Source organism: Macaca nemestrina, chromosome 10 (genome assembly GCF_043159975.1).
Source record: "Macaca nemestrina isolate mMacNem1 chromosome 10, mMacNem.hap1, whole genome shotgun sequence".
In the NCBI taxonomy this organism is placed as follows: domain Eukaryota; kingdom Metazoa; phylum Chordata; class Mammalia; order Primates; family Cercopithecidae; genus Macaca; species Macaca nemestrina.
In genome coordinates this window covers 58,079,100-58,093,494 of record NC_092134.1, presented here as the reverse complement: position 1 = coordinate 58,093,494, position 14,395 = coordinate 58,079,100, and the positions used below count along the sequence as shown (strand labels likewise).

At 34.9% G+C, this 14,395-nt stretch overlaps 1 protein-coding gene across 7 annotated transcripts in view; it reads right to left on the bottom strand.

Moving 5' to 3' along the window:
* The window catches only part of LOC105473344 (calcyphosine 2), a 64,443-nt gene that overhangs the window by 13,424 nt on the left and 36,624 nt on the right, over window positions 1–14,395 (bottom strand). For 6 of the 7 annotated variants that reach the window (XM_071071405.1, XM_071071408.1, XM_011727124.2 and 3 more), the window contains 6 exons: window positions 10,813–10,887; window positions 9,853–9,948; window positions 9,669–9,762; window positions 4,359–4,477; window positions 2,981–3,057; window positions 958–1,112 (listed from right to left, as the gene is read on the bottom strand). In XM_071071405.1, the coding sequence (XP_070927506.1) occupies window positions 958–1,112; window positions 2,981–3,057; window positions 4,359–4,477; window positions 9,669–9,762; window positions 9,853–9,948; window positions 10,813–10,887 (616 nt within the window). The remainder of the gene's footprint in view (window positions 1–957; window positions 1,113–2,980; window positions 3,058–4,358; window positions 4,478–9,668; window positions 9,763–9,852; window positions 9,949–10,812; window positions 10,888–14,395) is intronic. The other variant, XM_071071406.1, reaches the window with a different exon arrangement.

Here is a 14,395-nt window from a genome sequence, read left to right as displayed (position 1 = left end):
AATGTACCAGACGTTTCTCTCCATTCTTCTCTTTTCCTTCCTTCCATAAATTTATCCATTCAAACTAACGCATTATCTGCTTAACTTTCCATATGCTGGGTTCTATTTCAGATGTTAGAAAAAGAGCAGGAACACAAAAACACTCTGGTCCCCACCCTGATGAGACTTAATGATTTACTTACAGGCAGAGCCAGAAAATACTTACAACGTGGCATGAAAAAAAAATGATAATAAAACAAGAAATTGGTATCGAAAGGACCAAAGATCAAATGGGAGTGCTCCTTTAGACAGAAGTGTCAGGGTAATGCTCTTGACAGAGAAAGCTGTGGCCTGAATGCTAAGAAAATCCAGCAAGCAAAGATCTAGTAGATTATTCACAGTGGAGGGAACCGTATGTGTGAAGGTTATTAATCATTTGCAGTGTCAGAAACAGGCCACACTCCCTTCCCCTCCAAGCTTTCACATATGTGTCTCCTTTTCATAAAATACACATTGTCTGATTCACACTCCTCTTTCGCCCTTGTCTGGTTAACTCTTCCTCAACCTTCAAAACTCAGCTTAGATGTCCTCCTCCAGGCATCCTTCCATGATCTTTGCTCTCCTTCCCTAGAACCTGTCTTGGAATCAGGTATCTATCCCATGTGTTCCAAAAACATTCTCCATCGAATACATATTTTGTTTTATGTTCATTTTCCTTCAATTACGGTGATCTCAAGAGTACAGAGTATTATCTCAGAGCTTAGCACAATGCCTGGTTATTAAGCTCTTTATAAATATAGAATGGAACAATACTTAAACTTTAAAAACCAACAGGACTTGTCACCTGATAGCTTAACACTGATAACAGGGCATAGAGAAGGAGAAAATAAATGAAAACTAAAATTTCAGTAGAACAGTGAATAATGCCACCTAAGAATAACATATTATCTGCTGCAGAGAATTTTCTGTGGCACATACCTTTTCAGACACTTCTAAGTGAAACACTTTTAGAGCTTGCTTAAAATCTGCCTTATCTAAAAGTCCATTTCCTTCCTTGTCCAACTGTTGAAAGTATTTTCCCAATCCAGTCAAAATACGAACACCTCTTTTATGTAGTTTTTCTTTTAGCACATCTGTTCAACAAGAGAAATGAAAACAAATTGTTCCTATGCATAAATGTATAAAGCCGCAGTTATCTTTCATAAGAAAATTAAAGTTGATGTAACTAAAATCAGGAATTTGTGAATATTCAAACAAATCAAATGTAAGACAAAAGACTTTGGAAAATAGGATGTTTTTAATCAAGAGGATTAGCTATAAAATCACATGTAAATATGCCAGAACAATAGCACCACTGTGTGGTGGAAGTGTTATATTTTTAAAACAGAAAAATACAGTTTCACTTTATCACCAAGAGAATAACCTAAATATTACAAATAAAATCTTAGATTTTGTTGCGTAGACAACCTCTTTAACCACCCCCATATCTTTAATCTGTTTTCCTTTTCTTAGTTTTTATCAACTGAATTGCAAAATTGATGACAGTCAAGTAATTCACAAATTATCAGTTCAACATTTTAAAAATAGTTTGAAATCTTCAAATTGTAACTTGTATATAAAATAGCATCAAGGCTTTTGAATTCTATCCTACACTTACATATTTCATAAGAGGTTATTTGCTTAGATCCCTGTCATTCTCTTTGTAGCTGTTATTTCACTTACTGCGCTTTGTACCATATTTACTTAAGAATAGATTGGTAACTTTACTAAAGCAGTTATTAGATATAATACATGAGAGAAAAAAACAAATGTCACTAAGTTCAATTGTGACAAATACTGTATTGACTATGATATAATAGAGAAAACTGTTTACAAACTTTGGCATCAAGAACATTTGAGAGTCCAAACAAAACTTTTCAAATCTGTTTCTTGCCTTCTCACTGTGAGCGCCTTATCTTTAAAAGATAAATCAGGAGTCATGAAAATTCATACATTAGGTCAAGTGTGATGGCTCATGACTATAATCCCAGCACTTTGTGAGGCTGAGATGGGAGGATCACTTGAGCCCAGAAGTTCCAGACTACCCTGGAGAGCATAGCAAGACCCTGTCTCTACAAAAACAGAAAAAAAAAAAAAAAAAAAAAATTTTAGCCGGGTGTGATGGCATGCACCTGTAGTCCTGGCTACTCAGGAAGCTGAGGCAAGGAGGGTCACTTGAAACCAGGAATCTGAAGTAAGCTGTGATTGTGCCACTGCACTCCAGCCCAGGCAAAGGAGCAAGGCTCTCTCTCAAAAAAAAAAAAAAAAAAAAAAAAAAAGGTTCATAAATTACATGTTAACTTCTGTGATTGCTTGTTTAATACCTTTCTCCATTTTAGACTATGAGATCCAACAGACTGTCTAATCGAGTCTACTATACTGCATCTTCCAAAATTTGGAAAATGTTCTAGTATCCAAAACTGAAATATATCTAATTTATCACCCACAACAACCCTGGAAATTTAATAAGAGAAGTATTATCATCCCTGTTTTAGAGATGAGGAAAGAGATGCAAGGGATTTCTCCAAAGTCATGTGTGTCTTGAACAACAGAGTCCAAACATGAATCTGGCTCCCAATCTCCCATTTTTTTTCTTTTACGCTAGGACATCACAAACTTCTTCAAGATATTATGTAATACATAAGACAAGTATTATATTACAAAAATTACTTTTACATTTCATTCAGCTTATGAGTAAAACCCATATTATCTAGTAATTTCTAAAACACTTAATTTTATAATTCATATAATACTAGTTAGGACCATTAAAGTAAGAAAAATCTTAAAACGTTTAGAAATCCTAAACAATAAAAGTATGTATGTATACTTTTTTAAATAAGCAAAGGGTAAATATAAATCAAGTGCCACTGAGAAGTATCTGGAAAAATGTTGTTTTACTGATTATAAAAAAAAAAAAGGATCAAAAATTCAAAGTACTTGAGAGTATAGTAATAACACATACCTTGAATTGCCTTGAAGACCAGCCTATCATTGGTTTCTTGAATGACTATATCATCCTCCTGGTCCATAGAAGCAGTTCTGCAATTGACATGTTCACAGGGATGAAATATATTATATATATACATATATATATATTCTATTTTATAATCTTGAGTATAAAACTCTAAGCTCTTCCCTGCTCCAGACTCAAAGAAACTCTCACACTTGGAAGAGTGCTTAGAATTTAATCAAGTCCCAACTCTGCCTTCTGCTTTGATGCCCAAGAAGATTAAATTGAGAGCTAAAATCCTTAAAATCTTATAAGGACTACTTGTAAACATTCTTGGTCTTTGTTTTGTTTTGTTTGTTTGTTTTTTGAGACGGAGTCTCGCTCTGTCACCCAGGCTGGAATGCAGTGGCGCGATCTGGGCTCGCTGCAACCTCCACCTCCCAGGTTCAAGAGATTCTCCCACCTTAGCCTTCTGAGTAGCTGGGACTACAGGCGCCTGTCACCATGCCTGGCTGATTTTTGTATTTTTTAGTAGAGATGGGGTTTCACCATATTGGCCAGGCTGGTCTCGAACTCTTGACCTTGTGATCTGCCCACCTCGGCCTCCCAAAGTGCTGGGATTACAGGAGTGAGCCACTGCACCTAGTCAACATTCATTTTTGTAACAATTTTAATGTTTTAAATATTTAATTAAAACTATTAAATTTAAAAGCAATTTTACCTTGCAAAGCATAAGATGAAAAAATGTTATTTTTAAAAGCCCCCTCAAATGCGTTCATTTTTAGCAAGATAGTAAATGATGAACACAGACTTCTTACAGCCACTTTGTAGGATATAGCCTCTAACATACATATATAAAATCACGGGAATTCTGTTTTTAAAATCACATGTATATATTCCTGTTACTTAAAAAATCATTTTAAAAGCAATGTTTGATGTATAGAACTAATTTTCACTATGCATTTTATCAATCAATAAATACTGTAAGCATATGGGACCCTAAGACTTTTTTAGATACTAAAAAAGTCATCATAATAACAATGTGAAAAAAAATTGTTACAATATTGTATTGATACCCTTTTTTAAAAAAATTTATTCCTTTTGGTAATATTTGGTAAAATAAAAGTGTTATAGCAAAGGCAAATTAATAAGGTATCTTTAACACAAAAATGAATATTTTAAAATATTCGATTGATTATAACTGTTCCCACACATGAAGTGTATTTGAGTACGAGATAGTACATAAAATAGACACACGTAGCTGTGCTTGTTTTTTAAAAATATAAACCTTAGCGAAGTTATAAATACCTTGCAGTAGAATGTCATTTTAAGATAATTTAAAAATAGTGTTTTCACCTGCTTCAAAATGCCAAATGCATATTTAACTTACTTGAGAGAATCCAAAGCTATCTGATCAATATGTGTGATTCGGAGTTTAAGAAATGTGTTTTCTTTGATGCTTTCTGGAAGGCTGGCATGATCAGAACTCAAAAATGTCAAAGTTGCACCCTAAAGAAATGAACAGATGAATGAAGCTAGAAAGTATATAAGAAATAAAATACAACTAACATTAATTTAAAATAATTGATTTTGATTAATGTGACATGATATACTTTAATAATGGTAAAAAAAGTATATTTGGAGAATGCTTATATGTATTTGGAGAAACTATACAGATAAAGAAACTAATATCTCTGTCAATCTCAGAACAGTCTTCTATTTAACAATCCATGTGAATAAAAAAAGCCAGCAATATAATAAACTCAGTTTTTTTAATGAGAATGAGAGGAAAAAAGAAAAAATAAATTAATTGAAATTATGACATCCCTAAATAGAGCTATTGGCCCACAGAATGATATACCACAAATTGAAGAACTGTGAAGATCTCTCATACTCTTTCAGCTGGACTTTTGATGACAGACATTTCCTAACTATAAAATCTAATTTCAACCTAATGAGAACATCAAAACTTCAGCCACAAAATTCCTCTCAAAAAATCTTAATCTAAACTTATAAAATTATTATTTTAATTTCTAAGCTTCTCTAATAAACATAACCAGTACAAGGACAAATACCAAATACAATTTTTTTTTTTTTTTTTTTGAGACGGAGTCTTGTACTGTCGCCCAGGCTGGAGTGCAGTGGCACGATCTCTGCTCACTGCAGCCTCCGACTCCAGGGTTCAAGCAATTCTCCTGCCTCAGCCTCCAGAGTAGCTGAGATTACAGGCACCCGCCACCACGCCCAGCTGATTTTTATTTTATTTATTTATTTATTTTTAATTTTTTTATTTTTTTTTGTATTTTTAGCAGAGACGGGGTTTCACCATGTTGGTCAGGCTGGTCTCAAACTCCTGACCTCATGATCCGCTCACCTGGGCCTCCCAAAGTGCTGGGATTACAGGCGTGAGCCACCGCACCTGGCCAACTGGCCAACAAATACAAATTTTAAATAGGGGCTTAATTCTGCCTTTTGCATAGAAGGGAAGGACGTCCTTTCCCTCCATTTTCTCCGCACATTTACTTTACAGAATTTGTAATTATAATGTCAGTACTTTCTCCTCTCTTTGAAATGTATACAAATACTTCTGAAAATTAGATAAGCCTGTTGTCAGTTTTATGACCTAGATAAGGCTTTCTCAAGGACCCGTGAGCCACTCTTTGAGTGTAAACATCAAGGGAGAGAGTACTGCTATCTCCCAGTTTCTGTGAGAGGGTGGGAGCCTAACTTCCTTAGGCACCTTGCTCTAAGTGCAAAACCACCTCCTGTCACAAAGATATGAAAAGTTTGTTTTTTTCTTCCCCTGGATAAAGCCAATTAGCTACTATAGATAGTCACTCTAATTACCAGGTCAATCTAGGATAAACTGTGTGACAAATGGTACCATAAAGTCTTCTTACTTGAGGACTAGTTATTGTTTATACCAAAAACATGTATGTCTAGGGGTAGGAAGGAGGTGATCCCTTTCCTCCCCATCATAATGCTCACTGCCCACATCCCTGTAACAAAAGACAAGTCTACAAGAGAAAAGCATAACAAATTTACTAATGTGCATTAGCATAGGAGCCATACCAAAAAAAAAAAAAAAAAAAAAAGAAACAGAAAAAAAGAAAGAAAACTCAAAAAGCCAGATGGTTGATACTTAAATATTCTCCTCATTGGTGAGAGGGAAATGGGGGAGGTTGTAAATGAATGGGCCTGGAAGACCAGATTGTGTTTTGTAAATGATTCCCTTTGGTTGCTGAATGGGACCAAAGGACAAACAACAGTCTGTGGACAAGTTATGAGAAGGTGAAGACCAGCCTGTATAACACAGTGAGACCGTGTCTCAATTTAGAAAGAAAAACAACAACAACTAAAGGTAAGATGAAAACTAAAAAAAGAATTCTCAATTTTTTAGTTAAAAATTTAAACATATTTGACTACAAAACTTGGCAAAATTTACCTATACTTCAAATTTAAAGCTTTGTGGGGTTTTGTTTGTTTGTTTGTTTGTTTGTTTGTTTTTCCTGCTGGGCAAATATTTCACCTTCCCAGCATTTGGCAAATAAAGCCTTTTGGGAAACCGGCTAGCAAGATGCTGCACCACCATAGCTGTCAGCATGATGGCAATTAGTGTATATCCAACATCGCTCTTTTGCACTTATTTAGTCTTTCATGCAGTCTTCACTGACGAAAAATCTGGACACATATGATGTTTGCTTTGTCTTCATGTTTTTAATACAAAAATAGAGATATTAAAAATATCCCTTCAGGATTGAGAGTGGTTAAGGCACTTGCACAAGTTGCAACTTATCACATTTAAATCCATTCATTAAATACACATGTATTCAGTGTCTACTAAGTACTTGTCACTCTTCCAGTTGCTAGGAATATGGTAGGGGTCATAATAGATAAGTCCTTACCTTCAAGGGGTTATAGCGTCATGTCAGAGAAAATAATGAATAGATAAAAATATACATACATACTATATGGTCAGGACTATGAAGGAAAATTAAGCCCATTAAAAGAACAGAGAAGGGTAGGAGTGCTATATTGGATACTATGTTCAGATTTGGACTCTTTCAGTTTTTAATCTTTTAGATCTTCATAATAGAATAACACCCAGAAATTAGGAAGGCTTTGGAGAAATGAGTGATCTTCTGACAGCACGAAAAACAAAACAAAACAAAAACCTGAAAGAAATAAAGAAAAAACTACCAGAGATAGAAAAGAAGATATATAAAGGAAGAGCCAAAGAATCTGCAATTCAGATTGGAAGATGGAGAACTATGAGTGATAAAGTGAAATATTATCCTGGATTTAGATTATAATAATCTAGGCAGAACACTTAGTAGAACATAGCAGTTTAGATTGACTTTTTAGTTGAGTGAGGGTAAGACTGAGGATGAGAAGATTCAGAGTCTCCTGTAAATAATTATCATGTTAAGCAATTAAGAATATGTGATCTGTGTAACAGTGTTATGCATAGAAGCATATGTGTATACTTACATGTGTGCCTAAGGGAACAGCCTGCGTCAGTGCATATATGCGTGCATATGAGTGAATACCTATGTGGGTACACCTTTAGGCAGGCGCATCTATGGGCACATGTGCACATTCATGTATTTATCTTAAAAACTGGCACCAAAATTTCTTTTAAGGAGTGTTTAGAAAAAGACTTAATGAGGCATATAGACATGAAAAGACAAGTTCCCCAGCCATATCTGGAAAACAAAACAGAATACTCCCATCAAAAAAAAAAAAAAAAAGAGGGATAGAGTTGAATATTTCTGCATAAAACAATAGATTGGTGGGGAGAAACAAGAGGTGGAAGAGTTAAAAAAATGGAGAAGAGTGCTTTTACCATGGGAAATATTCAAGGGATGTATTTTTAACAGTAGGGATGTCTAATAATAAATTGTAAATTGCTTACAATGCTACAATGTGAACCTCTTTTGATATCCCCTTCAAAATGTCTGCTACACACACAAAGCATCATATATGTGGTTTACATATAGTTGGCTGAATTTCTTTCCTTTCTCTCTCTCTTTCTCCTTTCTTTCTTTCTTTTTTCTTTCTTTCTTTTTTTTCTTTCTTTCTTTTCTTTTTCTTTATTTTCTTTCTTTCTTGGAAATCATAAAAAAGAACAGAGTTCCACATCTACTTCAAAGAAATATGGAATGAGGATAGTGAGAATAAATCATAAACTACACTAAATTTTTGGAGACATAAACTCAAACTTTAAACTTGGAATATGCATTAAACATTCTTCTACGGGTTGTGAAATGGGAGTCGAAGCTGATTTTCTCTAGATCTCAAGAGGCAGGCTTCAGTGCCATATGTATAGTGTATAGTGTATTTAAGTGTAAGATGTAAAATTTTTCCTCAACCCATACTTCTCCCTTAACTGGGTACCAAACTGTACTGGCTCTACCTATCAAATAATTTTTATTTGTCTAATTAGCTTCATAGCCAGAGTCACTTGCTTATTCAGGTTGCCATAATCTCTCTCCTTGATTAATATAATTCAATCCCATCCTGCCCTTGTGTATCTAGTCTTCAATTCCTTCCCCACATTGTAACCAGACAGATCTTTCAAAATCACAAATCTGATCATGCCACCTTCCCCCACTCCATCCACATCTTCTCTTCCAGTGACTCCCCAATACATGTTAGATAACTCTTTAACATAGGCTGCTTTTTAATAAGCTCTAACTCATCTCTTGCCAGCCTCCACCTTGAACTCTCCTCCAATCAGACTGAACTACTTCCAGTTCTCCAAATAAGTCATGTGTTCTCTTCCTTTTTGTTCTTAGCACAAGCTGTCTTCTCCACCTGGAAGCTTTTCCCCACCCTCACCTATCCCCTTATCCCAGCCTTGCTAACTCCTAGTCAAGGGTAGATGGCACTTTCTCTAGGGAACCTCCTTTGATTCCACAAAACTGGGCCGTCACCCCTCCTATCTGGCCCACATTGCCCCTCCTATCTGGCCCTCCTATCTATCTGTGTCTCCAATTAGACTGTCAGCTCCACAAAAGCAGGGAATGAGTCTAACTTACTGCTCCATCTACAGATCTTAGGACAGAAACATATATTACCTGAATGATCACTGTGGATAGTGCTGTATTTTAATCATGATATAAAGTGTAAATACGATTTAAAATTTAAGAGCACTACACAAACTGTAACACTATCTATGCTCCACCCATTCTAGGGAATCCTTGTGACACACCAAATGCCAGGAATTTCCTGAAGTGGGAAAATCACAAGGAAGATAGGCTATCTGTCAGAAAAGTGATAGCTCCAGAGGCCCATACCCCTTCACATGGAGGAAACTGCCCATCCTCAGAGGATAAACCTACTTTAGGTAAAGAATATCTCCTGGTGCTATTGAGATAGCCACTTAGCCAATGACACAGCTTTGAAGAACCTTTCAAAGTATGAAGATACAACTTCATCTGGAGACAAGCCACATTGTGGAATGGGAAGGGGGGTGTTACAGAAAATAAATGCTATGCTTGTATTCAGACTTGAGATTTGGGGCTAGGAAGCAGAAGTTCCTGGGAAAACATCGACCATTAGCCCACATAAATGACCCTGTTCAGGACGGAGGAGAGGAAATAAATTGAAGACTAGAAGCCCTGTTCCTCTACCTCCAGAGGACTCCACAAAATCCACCATCTGGTATTAAATGTGTGCACACACACACACAACTTACAACATAAAAATCACCAAGTCGGTATTGTTTTCCTTTTCTTCGTCCACATTGATGACTATAAATGCTTTTTTGAATAAAAGGAAGCACAATTGTTCTAGAAAGTAAATGAGAAAAAAATGGAAAGTTATTTAGCTTCTCTCAGAAGTGATCATCTCCAGAGTTCTAACAATGTTTTATGGCATACCTATTTTTCCCAAATTGTCGATATTCATAAATTGTAAGGGATTGGTCGTGAGTGAAAAAGAACCCAATCAGCTCTCTGCAAGCATCACGTCCATTACTGGAAAAAATAGAATGATATCAAATATCTTCAAATGTAATAATTTTTAGATTAATTAACTAAAAAAAGTGTGCATCTCTAGAGGGATAGCTAACTCTCTTATGTATGTGGCAATGAGTGAAGGTTATGGGAAACTGTAGGGAAAACACAAAAACACAGCTTGCTGAAATGTCCACTAAAAGTTAGATCTGAATGCAGAAATAAAAATATTACACTGACATGAAAAGTGGATATATTTACAATGTAAATTATTAATTCAACATAGACTTTTAAGATAAAGTGAATTATCTTTAAAAGTGTTGAGCTTGCAAGAAGGCACACATAGATACAAATTTATTATCTTTTATTGTCATAGAAAGCTTTAAAATCACTAAACAAATAAGATAATTTAAAATACACATTTTACTAGTAATATAGAAAGAACATCAAGTAGAATTATGTATTACTGGAAGATTATAAGACTGAAATAATAGATTTAAGAATTATTTTCCTTGTCACTGCATCTATCGATAATCTGTTAAATCATTAAGACAAAATTAAATAAAGCAGCTTATAAAACATTAGTTTTCAGTTTACAATACTCTGGTAGTAATATAACTCTTTTAAAAATTCACTGCTAAGTTACTTTTTAAAAAACATTTAAATTCGCTTCAAAGATAACTTTTAATTAGAATGTTTTTCCTACAGATTCATATTTCTTATTTTTTATAACAGATTACTAGATATTACGTTAAAATGTGTATTCTAAATTCACATATTTTTAAATGATACAAACCTATCTAATCTCATTACTGTTATTTCTATTCAAAAGAGAATATGTTTTTGTAATCATAGGATTAAAAATTTTAATAAAATCACAATTACCGTGACATGATCCTACCATCAAATTGTAATTTATGAGAAAGCACATTTTCAGTTAATGTAGAATGAGTTCTTATCCTGTTAAGAAATACATTTTGTCAGTAACTTTTTAAGATACTTAATAACTTGATGGAAATTAAAATGTACAAAAAAAGTTATGTGAACATTTTGAAACCACACAGATTGGATAAAGATAAAGGTACTCTTCTTTTTCAGATTGCTAATTGTAGCAGACACAAAAGAAATAACTCTGAGATATAGTATATAATATGTGAATGACTTTTATATTAGAAGCTATACCATCAAAGTGCTATAAAAGTAAATATTGAACAGAGATACAACATTTGTGACTGGCACTGTTGCAGGGCTACCTGAGTGCCATTTCTAACCCTCTTCTTTGCTTCCCTCCCACCACAGAATTTGCTCTTAGCATCTTGCAACTAAGGATGAGTAAGGGACCTAGTTCTGCCAATAAGCTTCCAGGAAAGACTTTCTTTTGTCCTGGTAAGAGAGTGGCATGAGAAGAGTTCCTGCCTGTGAACACGGCAGGGATATTATGCTAGGAGCCACTATAGTCACCATGAAATGAAGCCACCACATCAGAATGACCAAAAAGATATAGGAAAGCCAGCCTAGAGCTGTAACATCACTAAGCTACTGAACCAAAATCAATAAATGCCTACCTCCAAGCAGCTAACTATATAGGAAAAATAAATTCTGACTTGTTTAAGCCACTATCAATCGTTTTTCAGTGATGTGTAACTGAAAACATTCCTTACCAGAATAACCAAAGAGTGAGGAAGAGTGCTGAATGAAGTTCGAACCTTGTCATAGATCAATAGGTTATTTAAGCATTATGGCCTTCAGACAGTACTGAGTGATCTCATAAAGGCTGCCAGCCTTAAAATTATATTTAACAATATAAAGCAAAACCAAAGCACCCTACTGCCAATAATCTCCTATATATTAAGAGATCTGAAGACTAAATGATACATTTCTTCTTTGCTTCACACAATAATATTTCTCCCATAAAACTGCAGGTATAATGAAATGGCAGTAATGTAATTAGTAAGTAAGTGTGTGGGTCACTGAAATCTTGAAAGCTACACCTCTATAAAATCTGGGTATCTACAAAAAGGAAGCGGGGGACAGGAAACATGAGCCTGCACCAAATGAGAGTTTGTGAGCACAGAGTAGAGCCATGGGAGCTTAACCACCTCAATTCAATTTAATCCACTGGGATTAATGTGTTTATTGAATGCCCACTATGTGCCTGAAACAATTCTAAATGCTGAGAAAATAACAGCAACAGTAATGGCTACCATTTATTGAGAATTTCCCAGACACTAGTCATTGTTAAAATCACTTTAATGTGTATTGGTTTATTTACTACTTACAATAACTCTGAGGTTAAGTGTTATTATTCCCATTTTTCAAATAAATTTTATAGAAACAGAGACCGATGAGTAAATTGCTCAAGGCCATATGATTAGTAAATGGCAGAGCTAGAAAAAACTTTGCTCTTAACCATTACATTATATTGCTTTTCAATAGTAAACAGAACTCACTTTAACAGTGACAAATGGAAGTAGCAGCTTCAAGGACCCTGTAGTCTTCTCGAAAAGATAAAAGTAAATATGTATTTACACTATAAAATGCAAAGTGCCGTGTTGGGTTTTAGGTGCCCAATTCCTTTTAGGAACCCAAGTTCCTTACCAATACATAAAGAAGAATCAGAAATATTGAAGATTAAAGTACGAATTTTAGTATTGGTAAAGCTATTAGAAACCACAGCTTAGGTATGCAAGCAACCACAAGCTAGTCCTTACCACTATAATTAAACAGACTAACCCACTCATTTCCACTGGGGAGGGACCGTCTAAAACAATGCACAGGGCAGAATGTGTGCTTCTGCAGGCTGCTGCCTCCCAAACAAAGGGGAGAGGAAGGGCTGCACTACCCACGCCAATTCCTGCTTCTAAATTTATGAAGCAGAACTCTCTCCTCCTCTGGGAAGAATAAATGGGGGTAAGAGGAGTGAAAGCTACAAATTCATTAATTCTAATTGATACCACAACAGGATTTCTCATGGAACTAGATTAGTTTGAAACAAGTTGCAGGTATTTACTCTAATACAACACAATACTAATTAGGATAATATTGACGCAGGGAAACAGATAATACTGAAGAAAAAGTCTAGAAACCAACCATGCATTAGACATGCACATAACATGTCATGTCATAATCATGCATATAACAACTTGACATATGACATGTGGCATTACAAGTCAGAAGGAAAATGATTTAGTGGTAGGCAGAGATTATTTTTAAGGAATATACAAAGGACATTAACAATATAGGGAAAGAGGAAAACTGGCCTATGTTAAAATTAGGAACTCCTATTTCTAACTTTAGTTTTTAAGACAGATACTATCAAGAGAATGAAAAGGTAACTACAGAGTAGGACAAGATATGTGTGACAAATATAGTTGAAAAAGGATTCATTTCTAAAACATGTAAATAAGATCCACAAATAAATACTAAAAAGACAGACAACTCAACAGGCTTGAATGGAAATTTTGTATGAGAATATCTAGATGGCCTATATACATATGGAAAAGTACCCAACTACATTAGTCTCCAGTGAAATGCAAATTAAAATCACTAATACACATCCATAAGAAGAACTCAAATAAAAAAAGGCAGACAATACCAAGCTCTGGCAAAGATATGGTGCAACAAGAACACTCATACTGCTACTGGTGGGAGTGTAAATTTCAGCAACCAGTTGGGAAAGCTATTTGGCTGCATCTTTTAAAGCTGAACATATGGATACTAAATGGTCCAACAATTCTACTTCTAAGTATATACTCAGCAGAAATGAGTACATATGTTTACCAAAAGGCATGAGCAAGGAAGTTCATAGCAGCACTATTCATAAACAGCCAAATATCTATCAACCTCTGAATAGATAGGTTGTGGCATGTGGTACAATGAAATACCATACAACGATGAGATTAAAAAAAGACAACTACAAATAACACCATGGATAAAACTAACAAACATAATGTTGGGTAAAAGAAGCCAAACACATTTCACTATGTATATCAAAATATCATGTTATACATCTTATATACAACTAAATAAATAAGTGCCATTAGAGAGAAAAAAATAAGCTGGACACAGAGTCTAGATTTCTTGTAATTTCATTTCCACAAATTTCATAACCAGGCAGTTCTAATCTATGATACTAAGATAGAGAGATTAACCCGGTATAGCAGGGGAAATGAATAGTACCTGGGAGGCAGCATAAGGGGAGGTTCTGTGGTACTGGCAATTGTCTGTTTCTTGATCTGGGCATTTGGTATATGAGTGTTGTTCTGTTTTTGATAACTCCTATGTTGTGCACCTAAAATGTGTGCACTGTGAATGTACGTTTTATTTCAATGGAAGTTTACTTTTAAAAAGGAAAGTTTAGATGTGTGGTACATAAATGATGACCTCCTCTGGCCCAACATGTCTACATCCTAATCCTTGGAACATGGGAATACATTATATGATAGAAGGGATGTGGCATATGTGATAA